At 41.7% G+C, this 20,670-nt stretch overlaps 1 protein-coding gene across 17 annotated transcripts in view; it reads left to right on the top strand.

Annotated features, from left to right (window-relative positions):
* HDAC9 (histone deacetylase 9) overlaps positions 1-20,670 on the top strand; it is a 656,589-nt gene that overhangs the window by 614,449 nt on the left and 21,470 nt on the right. For all 17 annotated transcript variants that reach the window (XM_056519737.1, XM_056519738.1, XM_056519739.1 and 14 more), the window contains 3 exons: positions 6,826-6,948; positions 15,011-15,215; positions 19,545-19,756. In XM_056519737.1, coding sequence (XP_056375712.1) covers positions 6,826-6,948; positions 15,011-15,215; positions 19,545-19,756 — 540 coding nt within the window. The remainder of the gene's footprint in view (positions 1-6,825; positions 6,949-15,010; positions 15,216-19,544; positions 19,757-20,670) is intronic.

The following is a 20,670-nucleotide window of genomic DNA, read 5'->3' as shown; positions in this document are numbered from 1 at the left end:
AGAAGGAACAGGAGGAAAAGATTTGCCTCGGACGTCAGAAGATAGGAAGGACAGAAGCAAGAACACACTCCCCGACATCCCACATACCGAACACAACATGGCGGAGGCCGAGGTACACAGCAAGCCGCTGGAAGAAAAAGGGGCCAGCTTCCGGATCTTCACAAAAGGTAAGAAAATACATATACAGTGATCCCTCAACTTACAACGGCCTCAACATACACTAGTTTCAACATACAATGGTCTTTTCTGGACCATTGTTACTTGAAACCAGACTCAACATACAATGCTATGGAATCTGCGAAACGTGTCAATGGCTGGAAGAACTGACCAATCAGAATGGGCATTTCACTGGCAAAACCCCTGTATTCCTAAAGTGTATGCACTGACTGGTGTCTGGTAGCGCCCCCTACAGTACAGGGAGGCATTACATGTTCTGTACTCTTTACCTGTATTACTGAAGTACATGCACTGACTGGTGTCTGGTGGTGCCCCCCCTACAGTACAGGGAGGTATTACATGTTCTGTATTACTCTTTACCTCGGCCAGAGTTAGCTGCTCTTTTGGACACCAGGTGAGGGCGGCTCCATTATATTTTTTTAGGACATTGCGTGTTCTGTACAGGACCCTGAAGAAGCTTCTTTCCTCTACATAGACCAGTGTTTCCCAAAGAGGGTGCCTCCAGCTGTTGCAAAACTACAACTCCCAGCATGCCCGGACAGCCGAAGTTGTAGTTTTGCAACAGCTGGAGGCACCCTGGTTGGGAAACACTGAAATAGACAGTGATTTACAGCTCCCAGCAGATATTTCTTAATTTTATATGTAAAGACTTGCTTTATCTGTATTACTTATCTACTTATTTTTCTTTAATCCTCACTTTTTCCTATTTTTGGATGACATTTTGGTGGCTTCAGAACCAATTACCAGGTTTCCATAGAGTTATGGTCTCAACATACAATGGTTTCAACATACAATGGTCGTCCTGGAACCAATTAATATTGTAACTTGAGGGACCACTGTATACATAATCACAACACACATAAAAAAACACATACTAATACACACATAACACAAACATAATAACAAAAAACAGTATAAACAAGGGAGAACCCCTTTAAACTGCCTTATTGTCGTGCCTTTTGCCGTGGATCTGCAAACAGTAAAACCATCATGATTTGGTACCGATTTATCTCGTAGATTTCACAGCGGATTTACTGCAGAAAATTTCCGCAGCAAATCCTTCTAGTGTGCATGTATCCTAAAACTGTGATGAATCAATGGTGTCATGTAAATGTATCCCCTACAAAAGAGTTTGATGAATCAATAGTGTGACGTAAATCTATCCCCCTCATTTTATAACCCTTTTAGCGCTATATACTTTATAGACCAACAAGACATTTTGCCTTATGACCGTTCGTAAAAAAGAATGTCCCCTTTAGGAGTCGTGATTTTTTTTAAATTTATTTTTACATTTTAGTTACAGTATTACGATGTGCCACCTAAGACTAATAAAAAGGTTAACAGCTACCATCCATCCTGGTGGGGAGGTTGTTTAGTGACAAGTAACAATGAATGATAGAATCTTGATTTACTATGAATACAGTAATTTAACACCTTTTACTACTGTGCAACCTTTTCTTGTTTATCATTCCATCCTTGGTGCACACAAATGTCAAAGAGAAATTTACGCCTCCCATCTCATTTGGCCCATTACTTCCCGAGCCCCGCCATAGCCTGCATCTAAAAACACTAGCCCACGAAGGTTCCATTTTTAAATAACATCCTGTATTTTGGTGCTGCTCTGCTCCTCACTGACAGCTACACATTAGTAAAATTTATTTTCTCAAGTTAATTGATATCCCAGATTTATCCATTACAAAACCAGCAGCCCTTCCAACCTCTACATGCTTGACAAGTTATTATATTTACTTAGTGAATCCTATGTGTGCCGGATCCTTCTTGGAGGTGGTCTATTATCGCAGGCCCATATGCTTTCTGTTTGAGAAGAAAGCAGTCACTGTTGTCATACTGTTACACAGGGTATTCTTTTTCATTGATGTGACTCCCATGGGGATAATATTATGTCATAGCTCCTAATTCTAATGGAGCCTATGCAGGCTTTATTATGGAGTAATGCAGAAGAGGCTAAAATAGGCAGTGTAATTCAAGGAAGACTGTGAGACCACATGTGAAAACTATGTGCAAGTACTAAATTGATTTCCAGGAACTTAAATAAGTACTCCACCCCTAGAGGATAGGGGATAAGATGTCTGATCGCAGGGGGCCCGCAGCTGGGGACCCCCACGTTCTCGGCTGCGGCACCCCAGACATCCAGTGCACAGAGCGAACTTTGCTGGATGACTGGCAATGCGGGACGGAGGCTCATGATGTCACCGTCACGCCTCTTCAATGCAAGTATACGTGAGGGGGCGTGATGGCAGTCACGCCCCCTCCCATAGCCTTGCATTGAGGGGGCATGGCTGTGATGTCATGAGCGGGGCGTGACCGTGATATCATGAGCCTCCGGCGCAGCACCCAACGCTCTAAACAAATGCCAGGTGAAACACAGAGATCGCGGGGGTCCCGTGGGGGTCCCCCTTTCGATAGGGGATAAGATGTCTAGGGGTGGAGTACCCCTTTAACCCCTTAACGACAATGGACGTAAGTGTACATCATGGTGCCGTGGTACTTAACGCACCATGACGTATATTTTCGCACCGCCATGATCGCGAGCACCAGAGCGGTGCTCGTGTCATGCGCGGCAGGACCCAGCTGTTTTCAGCAGCCAGGGACCCGCCGGTAATGGCGGACATCCGCGATCGCGCGGATGGCTTCCATTAACCCCTCAGATGCCGTGATCAATACAGATCACGACATCTGCAGATCCGATCATCCAGCATGGCAGCCGAAGGTCCCCTCACCTGACTCCAGCTGTCTCCCGGGGTCTTCTGGTCTGTTCTGAGATCGAGCAGATAATACTGATCAGTGCTATGTCCTATACATAACACTGAACAGTATAAGCAATCAAATGATTGCTATAAATAGTCCTCTATGGGGACTATTAAAGTGTAAAAAAAAAGTTAAAAAAATTGAAAAATTTCCTCCCCCAATAAAAAAGTTAAACGTCCGTTTTTCCCATTTTACCCCCCAAAAAGCGTAAAAAAAAAAATGTATACACATATTAGGTATCGCCGCGTGCGTAAAAGTCTGAACTATTAAAATATATTGTTAATTATACTGTACGGTGAATAGTGTAAACGTAAAAAAAAATTAAAAGTCCAAAATTGCTGCTTTTTTGTCACATTTTATTGCAAAAAAAAAATAAAAAAATAAAACATTTATACAAAGTAAAACCTAAGCAAAAGTGGTACTGATAAAAACTACAGATGGTGGTGCAAAAAATGAGCCCCATACTGCCCTATATGCGGAAAAAATGAGAAAGTTATAGGTGGTCAAAATAGGGCAATTTCAAACATACACATTTTGTTAAAATGGTTTGAGATTTTTTTAAGCGGTGCAATTATAGAAAAGCAAATAACATGATATCATTTAATCGTGTTGACCCACAGAATAAAGAAAACATGTCATTTTTACCGGAAAGTGTACAGCGTGAAAACAAAACCTTCAAAAATTTGCTAAATTGCGGTCTTCTTTTACATTTTCCCACATAAATAATATTTGTTTGGTTGCACCATCCATTTTATGGTAAAATAAGTGATGTAATTACAAAGTACAATTGGTGATGCAAAAAATAAGCCCTCATATGGGTCTGTGGATGGAAATATAAAAGAGTTATGATTTTTAGAAGGTGAGGAGGAAAAAACGAAAGCGCAAAAATAAAATTGGTCTGGTCCTTAAGGCCAAAATGGGCCTGGTCCTAAAGGGGTTAAGGATAAATGACATACACAGTGGCCATGTTGCTGCATTTCTTCAGGGTTTTACTGTGTGTACAGTCATGGCCGTAAATGTTGACACCCCTGAAATTTTTCTAGAAAATGAAGAATTTCTCACAGAAAAGGATTGCAGTAACACATGTTTTGCTATGCACATGCTTATTCCCTTTGTATGTATTGGAACTAAACCAAAAAATGGAGGAAAAGAAGCAAATTGAACATCATGTCACACCAAACTCCAAAAATGGGCTGGACAAAATTATTGGAACCCTTAAAATAATATTTGGCTGCACACCCTGTGGAAAAAATAACTGAAATCAGTCGCTTCCTATAACCATCAATAAGCTTCTTACACCTCTCAGCTGGAATGTTGGATCACTTTTCTTTTGCAAACTGCTCCAGGTCTCTCTTATTGGAAGGCACCTTTTACCAACAGCAATTTTAAGATCTCTCCACAAGTGTTCAATGGGATTTAGATCTGGACTCATTGCTGGTCACTTCAGAACTCTCCACTGCTTTGTTGCCATCCATGTCTGGGTGCTTTTTGACATATGTTTGGGGTCATTGTTCTGCTGGAATACCCAAGATCTCCGATGCAAACCCAGCTTTCTGACACTGGGCTGTACAGTGCAATCCTAAATCCGTTGGGAATCCTCAGATTTCATGATGCCTTGCACACATGCAAGGCACCCAGTGCCAGAGGCAGCAAAACAACCCCAAAACATAATTTAACCTCCACCATATTTCACTGTAGGTACTGTGTTCTTTTCTTTGTAGGCCTCATTCCATTTTCGGTAAACAGTATAAAGATGTGCTTTACCAAAAATCCCTATCTTGGTCTCATCTGTCCACATGACGTTTTCCCAGAAGGATTTTGGCTTACTCAAGTTCATTTTGGCAAAATGTAGTCTTGCTTTTTTATGTCTCTGTGTCAGCACTTGGGTCCTCCTGGGTCTCCTGCCATAGCGTTTCATTTCATTTAAATGTCGACGGACAGTTTGCGCTGACATTGATGCTCCCTGAGCCTGCAGGACAGCTTGAATATCTTTGGAACTTGTTTGGGGCTGCTTATCCATCATCTGGACTATCCTGCATTGACACCTTTCATCAATTTTTCTCTTCCGTTCATGCCCAGGGAGATTAGCTACAGTGCCATGGGTTGCAAACTTCTTGATAATGTTGTGTACTGTGGACAAAGGCAAATCTATATCTCTGGAGATTGACTTGTAACCTTGAGGTTGTTGATATGTTTCTACAATTTTGGATCCCAAGTCCTCAGACAGTTCACTTCTCCTCTTTCTGTTGTCCGTGCTTAATGTGGCACACACAGACACACAATGCAAAGACTAAGTGAACTTCTCTCCTTTTTATCTGCTTTCAACTGTGATTTTTATATTGCCCACACCTGTTATTTGCCCCAGGTGAGTTCAAAGGAGCATCACATGCTTGAAACAAACTTATTTTTCCACAATTTTGAAAGGGTGACAATAAGTTTGTCCAGCCCATTTTTGGAGTTTGGTTTGACATTATGTCCAATTTGCTTTTTTCCTCTCTTTTTTGGTTTAGTTCCAATACACACAAAGGGAATAAATATGTGTATAGCAAAACATGTGTTAATGCAATCCTTTTCCATGAGAAATACTTAATTTTCTAGAAAAATTTCAGGGGTGCCAGCATTTACGGCCATGACTGTATAAGCTTGGGTCTCTTTTGGGTGCTCTCATTTTTCCAGTATGAAAAGGAAATTGGCTGATTTCACATATCATGGTTGTATGTCTGCAATACTCCCTTCCCCCTAATTCTACCTAACAATATTTAGATCACCAGAAGGAAATTGGATTGTAAGCGCCTAAGAACGGTCATTCTCAATATTTTTTCCACAGCTGAGCAAATGTTGTCAAAAATCTTTTATTTGTTGACATTACATCATCCTGTGTAAACAAGGGATGTATTGCTTACAGTGATGAAAGTGAATGAAAGGAAATGCAGGAATGATCAAACAATTGATTGCAAAGTTGTTCACTCCCAACAGTTGCCCCATGTAAAAGCTTTATAAAAAGGCACCAATCAACTTGCTATATAGTAGCTAGGCACTGGTTATGGCCAATAATCTTCTTGTTTAGGGACTGAAAAAAGATAGTTGTAATTCAACATGTTTTGCTTTAACAATAGTTTAAAGGGTTGCATTAAAACATAAAGGATGGGCCAGTAATGTCTGATTGGTGGCATTCTGACCCCTATGGTTTTATAGAAAGAAGAGGCACTAGAATACTTATGTGCCATTTTGTCTTTTTCCTGGTGGCCACAAGTACCGTACATTAACTAAAGTTGAAGTGGACCTGTCACTGGGAATACAGGGGTGTAAATAAGCCCCTTGCTAATCAGGTGTGATTTTACAAGTATATGGCTCAGCAAAGGGCATAAGAAATGTTAGTGAAAGACACTTACGGAATCTAATGTGTATAAAAAGCCAAATGGAGATTTTATTTACTTGACATATTGATATATTGTGTGTCCAAGTGCATTCAGCTTGGAAGAACATTTCTGTGCTTGACGTTCCTACCCAATACTGAATATATCAAGAAGTTTTGACTATTTTGATATCATTTGCATATCATTAACATGTCTATTGATCCTGTGATTTCTATAATTTTACGACTTTTATTTGGTGTTGCAATTTCAATGTTGATGTGTGTACAAATGTGGCCATTATGAATCCTGGTGTATTAGGATATTTTACTGTATTCTTGAAGTTGAGATAAGTGATCCTAATGGTTTACACACAGAAATACCCCCTTCATCTTTGTTGCAACATTGTGTTTAAAGGAAATCTGATTACAAATTTCCTTTAAAGCCAAATGGAAATTTTGTTTCCCCCTGCACCTAGCTATATGTTATATAATAATAATAATGTAATAATATTTTTTCATTGTAGCATTTGAGCTCACACCAACTTCTTCTACATCATGAAAAGTCAATGAATCTGCTTAGCTTATACACATCTCCTTCATTACCTAACATCACCTTGGGACTTCCTCCTGCTGCTCCTCAACTCAATGTAAGTTGTATGTTTAATATAAAGGGAATATTCAAACTGTAATAATTTGCAAGGAAGTTTTTTCTCTCTTTTCTTACAAACATAGCCTTAGGCAGGGTTCACACTTCAAAATTTCTAAGCAGAATTCCGCTTAGAAATTTTGGTTAGAAATTCCAGTGCAGCAGAATCCCTTTACTGGCAGTGGGATTTCGCTGCACAGTGAACACTTTGGAATTTTAGCAGCATTCTAAATGACCGCTTGGTGCTTGGTGTAGAGATCACGGGGGTCCCGAGAGGGGCGGAGTACCCCTTTAATGTTCATACTTTAGCAACAATGCAAGGACCTTGGCGGTTCAATGAAACCTAATTTAGATCACCATAGAACTCTCTAAAGATCTGAGATCGGTTCAGTTCTATGCACTACATTGTAAATCCATGGGGTTCATGGAGACTTGTTTAAAGATACAGTGATTTGGCTCCATAGGTTGTAAACTAAACACGGCTTTCTCAAGGGACACTTCAAATAAAGAAAACAATCTAGGTAGGGGGTCATGCTGCCTTTCTCTCATATAAGGCATAGGCAAAGATTTAAGGGCAAACAGGCACTTGGCCCTACTTTCTCTGGAAAGAGACCTGGGGGTTGTGGAAGACCCCTTTCTATCCACTCCCCTGCTATAACAGTTATTTTCTGAATACATCTCGTAATCTTATATTTAGTATGTCATGTAGTTTCTGCTTCTTTTAACTAGACGCAGGACTTTTGTAGCCAAAAATCTTTCAATCATTTTCTACCCCATCAGCAGTAACCTTTCAATCTTATTTTCTCTATTAGCCAAAGGCCTTTCAATCTTTTCGGTTGCTGTGAAGAGTACACTTCTACATTCCCTTATTGCACAACTATATGTCAATTCATGGCACTTATATCAATCCCTCTGCTCCACTGAGTGTAAATCTATATAAATCCTAACAATGTGTTGAAACCAAAAAAATGTAGAATGTTTTCCTACTTCAAACAGTTGACGTCTCAAGGTATAAATGACTAACTAGAATGACAGCCAGAGGGGCATAGAGGCAAAAATCTGCATGGATGGATTGTCAGATTAGCAGAATGGCGCATAGTAATCAATTATAAACTGCAAATGACATTGGCTATCGCAGTGTCTACACAAACCATCAATAAACCACTGGCACAACATTCAGCTACAAGCCAGATTCATGTCTTCTATTGACTCTATGTCAGCACTCTTAAAGGGGTATTCCGGGCAAAAACATTTTATCCCCTATCCAAAGGATAGGGGATAAGATGTCTGATTGCGGGGGGCCCGCTGCTGAGACCCCCCGTGATCTCCCTGCAGCACCCGCATTCTGTGCGGGTGCTGAATCTCCAGTTTCGGAAACCTCTGGGTTTCCAGGACTGGGGACGTGACGTCACCCCACGCCCCCTCCATTCATGTCTATGGGAGGGGGCGTGACGGCCGTCACGCCCCCTCCCATAGACATGAATGGAGGGGGCGTGGCGCAACATCACGTCCTCAGTCCCGGAAACTGGGTAGCGGAGGTTTCTGAAACTGGAGATTCAGACCCCGCATAGAATGAGGGTCCTCAGGGAGATCGCAGGGGTCTCAGCAGCGGGCCCCCCGCGATCAGACATGTTACCCAAAAGATAGGGTATAAAATGTTTTTGTCCGGTATACCCCTTTAAAGGTTATCATGATGCAAAGCAAGGAGGCTGGAATGGAGGTCTGTCCTCTTCAGTACCGATTTTGTCTTGGATAAAATGATAACTGGAGATTGGTCTCAAGACTACATGGGAAACACCATATAGGGACTTTCACTAGGGAACATGACACTGGTTTTACTTCGGCCATTATGGTGTGGGGATGGCCATTATGGTATATTGCCATTTTTCTGAAATTTCCCAGGAGCCCTTTTTCAACACGACAAATGCCAGGCTACATGTCACTTCTAGGAACAGCCTGCATAACCTAAACGTTCTACCATGGCCTGTAGCATCTCCCTACTTGTCTCCCATCGAGCCCATCTAAGGCATCATTGGTCAGCAATTGTAAAGGGAGCTGCCAGCAGTGGATCTTGATATATCATGTGCCCAAGTGCATTCAACATGGGAGAACATTCTCAACCATTAATAACCTAAATCATGGCATAACAAGTGCATGTATTTCAGATCTTGGCGCTCTTACTCTCTATTGAATAAATCAAATAGTTTTTAATATTTTGATTTAATTTGCATATCCTTAACATGTCTATCGCTCCCATGATTTCCATAATTCCACGACTTTTCCTTTTAATTTTGATGTGTGTACCGATGTGGCCATTATGATCCCTGGTGCATTAAGATATTGTACTGCATTCCTGAAGTTGAGACAAGTGATCCTAATGGGTTACTCACAGAATTACCCCCTACACTGTTGTTGCAACAATTCAGTCCGGTGTAAACTATACCTCCATTTATCTAAATAAATATTTCAGATTTTTATAATTCATCCATCTATAATGAATTTATTGTAAATGAGATGAAGCGTAGTAATGAATGGAGTGGACAGGTCAGGCAGGGGTGGGAGTAAAACCACAGATCTGTGAGGAGGCAGCTGAACAGAGAATAAATCACAGGCAGAACCACACATCCAGCATTTAACCTTTCGATTGTCAACACTGATAAATTTGAGGAAAAAACACAGATGTGTAATTATGATCCACTGCGAAATACTCATTAACATTCCTTCTAATTGGATGACTGAAAAATGTGTAGAGACCTAAAAAGTACAAGTGTCTCAAATAATTCACTGTATGGACAATACACAGATTTTATAATTAGATTTTTTAATTTAAATAATAGTAATATAAATATATTTATTGGTGGTGTCAGGAAGCTCAGGAGGCACACCAACAAGCCCGAACCAGCAATAGCCTCCAAACCCAACAATAGCAAGAGACACACTATTTGAAAATCATGCACAGATAGATAGATAGATAGATAGATAGTATAATGAATCAGTTCCCATTGCTTTTGTTTTTTCAACACATTTGCACATTGTATTACTCTTTACAGTATCTTTGAAGAATTTTTCCTTTGTCGTACAATAACTCAATTGCAATAAGAAAAGTATTTATGGTTTGTTCATCATCTGCATTTGTGTCTTAGTTGACATTGCTTTTCACAAAAATTGCCCCCAACAATCCTTTTCATGTGGGATGTGTAACCAGACTCACATTGCCAGCACATCATATAAAACATGAGGATTGTGTTTTATGTTCTCCTAATAACAGCACCTGTGATATCAGTGGGGAAGACAGGGTTGTGAACAGAGGACAATAAACTGGAGTGTCGGACATTGTCTTTCCAGCCACCGCTCTAGAACATTCCATGAACGGTTCTAGGCTCTCCACATGCTCAGTGATCTTTATGGGCTGAGACATCTTCTTCTGCTGTCTAAAGAAGTTACATTTAAACCAGCAAAATAGATGCTTGATGTTAAAAAGTTCCCAACAAATTCACAAGTTATTGGAAGTAAATACATAAAAAAAATACATTTATAAAAATATCATAAATATGTGAATACTCTAATTATTTAATTCAATTTACTTACTTCACAATCATTAGTTTTACCAGTTTATAGCCAATAAAAAATGAATTACCGTATATACTCGAGTATAAGCCGAGTTTTTCAGCACAAATTTTCATGCTGAAAACGCCCCCCTCGGCTTATACTCAAGTGAACTCTCCGCCTGTCAGTCCCTCTCCGGCTGTCCGGGCATGCTGGGAGTAGTAGTTTTGAAACATCTGGAGGTCCGGAGGTTGAAGACCACTGCGGCCTTCGTCATCATCCAGACCCCCCCCCCCTTTAGTTGTCTACTCACCTCCCCTCGGTGGGAAGGAATGGTGAGCTGGTCCGGGCCATCTATGCTGCAGGGACTGTCCGTTGGGGAGGGTTAGTTGTTTCGGGCTGTCCATTTTAACCGGGAGGCCCTCTTCTCCGCTCGGGGCCTAGCCCCGGACTAGTGACGTTGCGCACAGACGTCCCTGTGCATCGTCGTCAAGGAAAATAGACAGCCGGAAATTATTAACCCTCCCCACCGGACGGTCCCTGCAGCATAGATGGCCCGGACCAGCTCACCCTTCCCTCCCACCGATCGGAGGTGAATAGAAAACTAGAGGGGGGGGGGGTCTGGATGATGACTAAGGCCGCAGTGGTCTTCAACCTGCGGATCTCCAGATGTTTCGCCGATGGCTGTCCGGGCATGCTGGGAGTTGTAGTTTTGCAACATCTGGAGGTCTGCAGGTTGAAGACCACTGAGGGATTGACAGGCGGTGATGATGAAGGGGGGGATGATGACGGAGTGATGATGAAGGGGGGATGATGACGGGGTGATGATGATGAAGGGGGGATTATGATGGGGTGATGATGAAGGGGGGGTGATGACAGGGTGTTAATGACGGGGGTCTGAATGATGACAGGGGGGGGGATGATGTATTTCCCACCCTAGGCCTATAGTCGAGTCAATAACTTTGACTGGGTTTTTGGGGTGTAATTAGGGGCCTCGGCTTATATTCGGGTCGGCTTATTCTCGAGTATATACAATAATATTGAAATTTGTTTTCAATAAATAGCTTTGTGTCCACAGCACCTCTACTTCCTTTTCAAAGTCACATATATTTTCTTTTCCATATCTTGAGGCCATGTTTACACCATGGAATTTTCGAGCAGGACCCGGAGGAAAAATTCTGCTTGGAAATTCCATTGCAGTAAAGTCCCATTGTTTCCAATGGTTTTCTGCTGAACTGAGCACCTAGTGGAATTCCAGTGGTGAAAACATCTGCCATGGAAATCCTTATTCTGGGCTCTGCAGAAAGAATTGACATGTCTGTCTGTGGAACCCGTTCTTCGAAAATGCATTGGCATCTATGGAGATCTTTGCCCTCTATGCATTCCTGCTGTTTGCCCAACGTTTGCGAAAAATTTCAGGCAGACTTTCAGCTAAAATCCCGCCATGTGAACATATAAGGAGATTTATCAAAACCAGTGTAAAGAAAAAGTTGATCCGTTGCCCATAGGTTGCTTCTTTTATTTTTCAGAGGCTTTGTAAGAATGAAAGAAGAATGCTGATTGGTTGCCATGGGCAACTGGGCAACTTTTCCTCTGCCCTGTTTTGATAAATCTCCCCCATAGCCTTATGTCCGCAGCCATGGTCACATGACCAAATTTAGAGAAGAAAGAGTAGGAAACGGAAGCTGGAATCACGCTGTCATCAAATCGGGACAAATCCAAAATATCAGGTAAGATACTTTATTTAAAATACGCCTGATGAAAAAACCTAAGTGTTTTGAAACGCGTGTATTTTGAAATGCGTGTATTTTAAATAAAGCATCTTACCTGATTTTTTGGGATTTGTCCCGATTTGATGACAGCGTGATTCCAGCTTCCGTTTCCTACTCTTTCTTCTCTGCATATTATCACGTTCGCTAGCCGGCGTGGGAAGCCGCTGTAATCTCAGTGTATTCAGACTCTTGTGAGCGTTGTGCCTTCCTAGCACAACCCAACCAGGTGAGCGAGTCTTCATTACCTGCACCCCTCACCGCCAACTCTCATTGATTCCACACAGGGAGCGCTCCGTGTTCTTTTCTGTTTTACATGACCACATTGTCTCTGGTTCATGCCAACTACAATGTAGAACCACAACAGAGGTATTTTATATTTTATCAATGTTCTTACAAAAATAAACAAAAATAACCATTCATCGGCCGTCTTATCTCTTCCACCCAGAAAAAAAAAAAAAAAAACACTTAGCTGTCAAATGTGCACAACAGGGCTCTTATGAACATAACCAGGTTTAGAATCCATTTTCGTTGTCGCTATTCGCCAGCAGTCAGGAGAGCAGACTGGTAATGCACTATTAGGCGAGTAATGTAAAAGTAAGTATGTGCTAGAAGTCCAAAACATGAAAACTGAAGAGGTCAGCTCCAAGTGATCCCACTGTACATATGTTGTTCTCCCATCCAAAATAAATAACTACTGTGGATTTATTATCACTTGCTGTGAAACCAGGTATAAGGGAGTGAAAGCAAGAAAATGTCTGTCCTTCTTCATCCCTGAACTCCTGGTGACAGCAATTAATGGGTGATGAGATCCAGATCTGATTTACTCCCCAAACAAAATAAGTACCTTAACCATCTGTGTTTCCCTGGTCCATAATGCCCTTATTCATAGAGCTTCTCACAGTCCGATGACATAAATCACACTTTTATTTCTTAGTACATAAAGTGAGTGTTTACCTTTTATATATGGAATTAAAGTTATGCTTCTAATGCCTTCCTCGGTTTATTTCCCTTTTAAAGTTACAGTTCCGTATTAATCACTGGGGACATAGGTAGGGAAATCTCAGATTTTACAAGTGGTCACAGACAATTTTTTTTATTATGTATTTAGATGTCATAAAAAAGGGCTGTCTGTAATAGATGTTAACCCCTTAAGGACATAGCGTTTTTCCATTTTTGCACTTTCGTTTTTTCCTCCTAACCTTTTAAAAATTATAACCCTTTCAATTTTGCATCTAAAAATCCACATGATGGCTTTTTTTTTGCGCCACTAATTCTACTTTGTATTGACATCAGTCATTTTACCCAAAAATCTATGGCCAAAGGGGAAAAAAATCATTGTGCGACAAAATGGAAGAAAAAACACCATTTTGTAACTCTTGGGGGCTTCCGTTTCTGCGCAGTAAATTTTTGGGTAAAAATGACACCTTCTCTTTATTCTGTAGGTCCATACGATTAAAATGGTGCCCTACTTAGGTTTGATTTTGTATTACTTCTGAAAAAAATCATAACTACATGCAGGAAAATGCATATGTTTAAAATTGTCCTCTTCTGACCCCTATAACTTTTTTTTATTTTTCCACGTACGGGGTGATATGGGGGCTAATTTTTAGCGCAGTAATTTGAAGTTTTTATTGGTATCCTTTTTGTTTTGATATGACTTTTTGATCGCTTTTTATTCATTTTTTATGGTATAAATAGTGACCAAAAAGACGCTATTTGGGACTTTGGAATTTTTTTGCGTGTACGGCATTGACCGTGCCGTTTAAGTAACAATATATTTTTATAGTTCGGACATTTACGCACGCAACAATACCACATATGTTTATTTTTATTGAAACAGTTTTTTTTATGGGAAAAGTTTTATTCAAACTTTATAAACTTTTTTTTTTTCACTTTTTTTTTGCAATGTTATTGCCCCAATAGGGGATTATAGCATGCAGTACACTGATTCAATACACTGAACTATGCCTTTGCATTGCAATGTATTGATCAGTGTTATCTGCGATTGATTGCTCAAGCTTGGATTTCAGGCCATCTGACGCGCATGAGGAAGGTAAGGCACCCTCCTGCTACATCCTAGCTGATCGAGACATCTCGATTTTACCGCGATGTTCCCGATCAGCCCGACTGAGCAGCCGGGAAGCTTTCACTTTCACTTTAGACCCAGCGATCAACTTTGATTGCCGTGTCTAAAGAGTTAATGCCAGTCATCTGTCCGGCATTAGCCACGGGTTCTGGCTGCTGATAGCAGCCAGGACCATACGTGTATGATGCGAGCTCAGCTCCTGAGCTCGCTTCATAACCCTCCCGTGCCGTATAAACCCGGCGTTTTGCGGCAAAGGGTAAAAGGGGTACGCCAGTGGAAAAAAAGAATTTTTAAATCAACTGGTGCAAGAATGTTATGCAGATTTTCTGCTGAAGATCTGCTGGAGCAGAGTTTGCTACCCATTGAAGTCATTGGGCAGAAAAATCTGCTTAAACAAATCTGCCGCAGGACTGCTGCAGAAAATATGGGGAATACGTCATTTGATAACAGATCATCTGCTCATCTGTCATCAAAGATAATTAGTATGTGATGTCTTTTCTTTGCTCTATTACTACCATTGTAGTTCATAAACCGCCCATATCCTTTCAAGTGTTTCACCTAAGATACAGTCATGTATTCATTACCAGTAAATAGAGAAAGACTTGTGCCCTAACATCCACGTAATGGGATTATAATAATTCTCGGATTTTGTTCCGCAGGCCTCATCTTCATTAAAGGAAAAACAAAGGAACGAGCCTCAGGTGCCCAGACAGGGGGTATCGCTCCCTGGACCGTACACGGGAGCCCTGCCTGTATCTTCAACTCACGCATCCCTGGAGGGAAAGACCAACAGCAGCCACCAGGCCTTACTGCAGCACCTACTGCTCAAAGAACAAATGCGGCAACAGAAACTTTTAGCCACAGGTAATAATGAGATTTACAGATTTTGCTTATCTTTTTTTTTTATAATTTTAACTTAATTTTTAAGTTAGTTCTGGCACTGACCGATAGTAAGTACCTCTTATGCCATATATAAATAAATAGATAAAATAAATAAGTAAATAAATACATAAATAAATTAATTAAATAAAATAAATAAATAAAACTAAATCCGCCCCTAAAAACTTGCTGGCTGCCGAGTTTATTAAAGGACGCTGAAACATGTCATACCTCACGAAAGATAGACTCCTTATCTCAGGTATTTTAATCTGGACAGCTTTAGCTTCCTATGGTCTAAGTGTTATCAGTGCTGCTGTAAAATCCATCAGTAAGAATGGAAAACCATTAGCGAGATTCTATAATATATCCGTAATAAAACTCAACATGAAAAGCTGGCAAGAGGCAACACAAGCTTCACCCTAAAGCAGTGTTTCCCAACCGGTGTGCCTCCAGCTGTTGCAAAACTACAACTCCCAGCATGCTCGGACAGCCAAAGGCTGGGAGTTGTAGTTTTTCAACAGCTGGAGGCACACCGGTTGGGAAACATGGTCCTACAGAGTATTAACACTATAATCTGCTTTGAGAGAGGATCTATCTGTTTTGTATATACAGTAAAACATTGTAACCTATCTCTCCCCATTGGTTAGGAATGGTGAATTCTCGCTGGCTATGCAGTGCTCGCGGAATCCGCGCAAAGAATGTTCTTTCTTTGCGCGGAACAATTTCAGCGGCGGAATTGTCCGCCGCGGAAATTCCGCAGTGTGAACAGGTCTCGCGGAGGCCCATTCACACTGATGTTAAGTTCACACCGCGGAATTCCGCGAGAACATGGCCTTATCAGGACTTTGTTTAATAGACATGAACTAGGTATATAACCTAAGAAATGTAGTGCCCTTTATATGCTGCCCGTTTGATGATGTAAAAGTTGATGTATTTATTTACTATTTTATTTATTAAATATTCATTATTGTTTACAGGGGGGGAGTGTCCTGCCAACAAATGATGATGTAGAAGTCGATAGCTACTCATTGACAGGGCTATTTGCATGGCCCAATTGTTGGGAATTAATTATTTATTATTTATTTATTTTATTTATTTATTATTTTATTTATTTACACTTTGTTATTTTTCTGCCAACAAATGATGATGTAGAAGTCAATGGGCACTCATTGACAGGAGTATTTATATAGTACGGTTATTTATAAATGTATACTTTATTATGGTTTACTGTTTACACAGGAAGAGGTCCTGTCATCAAATTATGATTTTCTTGGCTGCTTAAATTATACGATCAGCCAACAAACACACTTTTTCTCCATCGTTGGCTTTTTACATTGGTCAATAATTTAGATCAAGTGTTCCTACAATGCTCATTTCACTGATAATAGTCCCAAATAAAAAGCCTTTAGATTTTATTTTATATTTATCCTTGTTTTTCCACTTTTTTCCCTTATGTTGTTAAATAACTACACTTCCTAATCTTTGTCCTGGACTTTTAGGGCAAAGTGATGCTGGGTACCTAATTTCTACTTTACACTAGGGGCTCCATCTGTACCTGCTGTATTAGGGCCCATTCACCATACGGATTTTTCTGAGCAGAATTCCGCTTGGAAGACACAGTGCACCAGCCTCCTATTGTTCTCAATGGGATTTTGCTGCACCATTCACATTATGGAATTCCGGACCCTAGACCTCTCCAAAAGAATGAACATGTTCATTCTTTTGGCGGAAACTGTTCTAAAACGCTTGTTTGAGACAGTGAATTTCCGTGCAGTCCTAGCGCCGGCGCCCCCTTCTGTCTGAATCTCCACCTGGAATATCTCCGGCGCAGAGAATCCACAACGTGAATGAGCCCTTTCTTATAGGTTATTGAGACATTTTAGGAGATAACATTGGTTGTATCGAGCTGCGACCTCAACTGACCTATAAAACACATAGGGAGCTCAGGATGTTAAAACCTTTTTGAATTAAAGTGGTTTTCCAGGATTTGGCCTATACTAAAGGTCAGTCCCATTCAAATTAAAGGGGTTTTCTGGGATTACCTATTTACTGGATACAACACCAATCACTGACTGGCCATGTATACAATGATCAGGGCCAAAAACCCTATACCATGCACTGTTTATTGTAAAGGTGATGGTGCCAGGTAACTGCAGTTTAGCTCCCATTCACTTTAATGCAGGCCGAACTTCAGTTACCTGGCTTCACTACTACACAATGAATAATGCAGGGCTTCCGGCCCGTTGACTGTATAGTGTGGGGCACAAAACAGCTGTTATGTGTTGGGGGAGGGGAGCCAGGTGTCAGCATCCCACGATTAGCAATTGATAGTCTAGCCTGAGGATAGGCCATCAATCAGAAAGCCCTGGAAAGCCCCTTTAAATCCAATGGGACTGACTTACAATCAGTTCCTTTAGGTTCAGTGCAACCACTGTTGGTCGTGTTCTTTTCAACAAAGCCAGGTGACAAATTGCCTTATATGTAGGGAACCCTGCTTGTAGGCTCATGTGGAAGAGTACCTAGAAATAAGACCGGCCAGACACAATTATAAAATACTAATGAGAAATTCTTTGTTCGACTGACAATGAATTAGCTAAAACATTCAGAGAAGCAGAAAGGGTTCATTGAGATTCCTTTAAGCCCCTGGGCCTGATAATGAATTATCAAATATTCTAGATTGTAGTGATCCATGAGGAACAAAGACCCAAATAGCATGTTTATTTACCGGATTTTTTGCCATATAAGATGCTACGGCATATAAGACGCACCCAATTTTAAAGGAGGAAAATCTAGAAAAAAAATATTCTGAACCAAATACAATGTAAAGTATAGGACAGTGATCTTCAACCTGCAGACCTCCAGATGTTGCAAAACTACAACTCCCAGCATACCCGGACAGCATTGGCTGTCCGGGCATGCCAGGAGTTGTAGTTTTGCAACATCTGGAGGTCCGCAGGTTGAAGACCACTGGTATAGGAGGTAATACTCACGTGTCCCCACCGCTCCGGACCCGTCACCGCTCGTCACCACTGCCCTGGATGTCGCCCTCCATCGCTGTCCCCATCGCTCCGGAACATCTCTGCTGCCCGATATCCTCGCTCTCCGTCGCCACCATCACGTCGCTACGCATGCTGCTACGCATGCCGCTACGCATGCCGCTACGCATGCCGCTCCTACTGGATGACAGGATGGCGTGCGCAACGACGTGATGATGACGAAGGAGAGCGCCGGCCATGCAGGGGATCCTGGCACGGAGCAGACACCGAGGAGGCAGGTAAGGTCCCTCCCGGTGTCCTGTGTCCTCCCGGTGTCCGGAGCGATTGCACCGCGGCGGTCCCGAACAGCCCAACTGAACAGCCGGGTTAGTGTCACATTCGCTTCAGACGCGGCGGTCAGCTTTGATCGCCGCATCTGAAGGGTTAATACAGGGCATCACCGCGATCGGTGATGTCCTGTATTAGCCGCGGGGCCCGGCCGTTGATGGCCGCATGGACCGCCGCGATAGGACAGTGTTTTAATGTGTATTTGCCGTATAAGACGCACCAACTTTTTCCCCCTCAGTTTTGGGGAAGAAAAAGTGCGTCTTATACGGCGGAAAATATGGGTATTTATTTTTGCAATCGTCGGATTATAAGATGCCTAATTGATTTTGTTGAACAGCACAAAAATAAGAGTCAAAAGATGGACCCGAGTGTAAAGCACAGTAGAATTGGTATAGGATCAGTCATCCCATCAAATGAAGGATCCCTATTTCCTTGCTCTCTTGAGTGTCTCTTGCTGGAATACAGCACAACTTGATCCTGATCTTATAAATATGAACAATGCAAAATAAGATAATTCATATTTTGTAATATTATCATATTAAACATCAACTAGTAAAGAGAAAACACGGTTACCAGCACGCACCGCTAAGCTTCAGCCAGCCTACTCCGCGTCATCTGCTTGAACGGACGTGCCCGGTTCCAGTCGTGATGCAGGGCGCTCTGAGCGCCCTGCATCACGTCTGGAACCGGGGACGTCCGTTCAAGCAGATGTTGCAGAGTCGGCTGGCTGAAGCCTAGCGGTGAGTGCTGATAACCGTGTTTTCTCTTTACTAGTTGACATTTGTGACTCGGTTCTTTCTGGTTCCCAGCACCACTAGTCCCGTGTACTTAGGACTTCGGTCTCCAACAGTGATAGAAGTGCCGCAGCCCAGTTAAACGGACCGCTTTGTAGCAATAGTGCTTTTGGAACATTATTGTACTAAACTATTCCATAGTCATAATTCTGCTTCATCCAATGAATAACAAAGAACTCTTATCAATGGTTCCTCAGGTGGAGCTCAGATTCTTCAGGCCCCTCTAGCATCAAAGGATAGAGTCTCACCGGCCGGGAGGGTTCACAAACTTCCTCGTCACAGACCCCTGCACAGGACACAGTCTGCTCCCCTTCCTCAGAATACCCTGGCACAGCTTGTCATTCAGCAGCAGCATCAGCAATTCCTGGAGAAGCAAAAGAAATATCAGCAGCAAATTCAGATGAACAAAGTGAGTAAGATAATATAATATGCCCAAAAATACTGGAATAATCATATCATTATTGTTTTATGTATGCTGTGATACAGTCATTCACTTCATGTACATAAGATACAGTACTGGTGACAATAGAATCCACAGAGCAAAGATGGACCTATGGCAAATATGAAATAGGGCGCCCTGTTCTTATTGGCTTAGTTCATCATTACCCACAACAGAATTTTTATATTTTTGTTCTACTATACATCTATGCGTAATCTGTTTTGGAGAAATATAATATATGAAAAATCTCTAACAAAAAATGGAGAATAGAAATTTTGGACTGGCCCCCAGAGTAGCTGATGAATCCCTTGGAGAGTCTATGAGCCAACAAGTGAACTTCCCTGCTTAGAAGCTTCTAACCCCACCACAACACCACCCACTAAGCAGCTCCTTGCACAGTCTACAGATTTTTGTCATCTAGGTTAATGCATTGATATAAGGAACTGGGTACAGACACAGTGATCAAGATGTAATAAAAAATGATCACAGACATGTTGAAATCCAACATGCCCGATCCTTCTCTTTCTTAGTCATGAGGCCACCATACACCTTAGATAGCTGGCCATCCCTCAATTTAAAGTGTACCTGTAACCTCTTAAGGACCCCTGACATACCGGTACGTCATGAGTCCAGTCCCGTTCTATAATGCGGGGCCACGGTGTGGCTCCGCGTCATAGCGGGTTGGGCTAGGACCTGTGGCTAATAGCGCGCGACACTGATTAGCCACGGCCAGGACCTGTGGCTAATAGCGCGCGACACTGATCAAGTTGCCGCACGATATTAACCCTTTAGATGTTGAATGCCGCGTCTAAAGTGAAAGTAAACTAATGCCGGTTAGGTCAGGGAGCTGTTCAGGATCGCCACGATTAAATCGCTTACAGGAC

This window comes from Hyla sarda, chromosome 5 (genome assembly GCF_029499605.1).
Source record: "Hyla sarda isolate aHylSar1 chromosome 5, aHylSar1.hap1, whole genome shotgun sequence".
Taxonomy (NCBI): Eukaryota; Metazoa; Chordata; class Amphibia; order Anura; family Hylidae; genus Hyla; species Hyla sarda.
The sequence above is the reverse complement of the archived record's forward strand: the minus strand, read 5'-3'. Positions and strand labels throughout refer to the sequence as shown.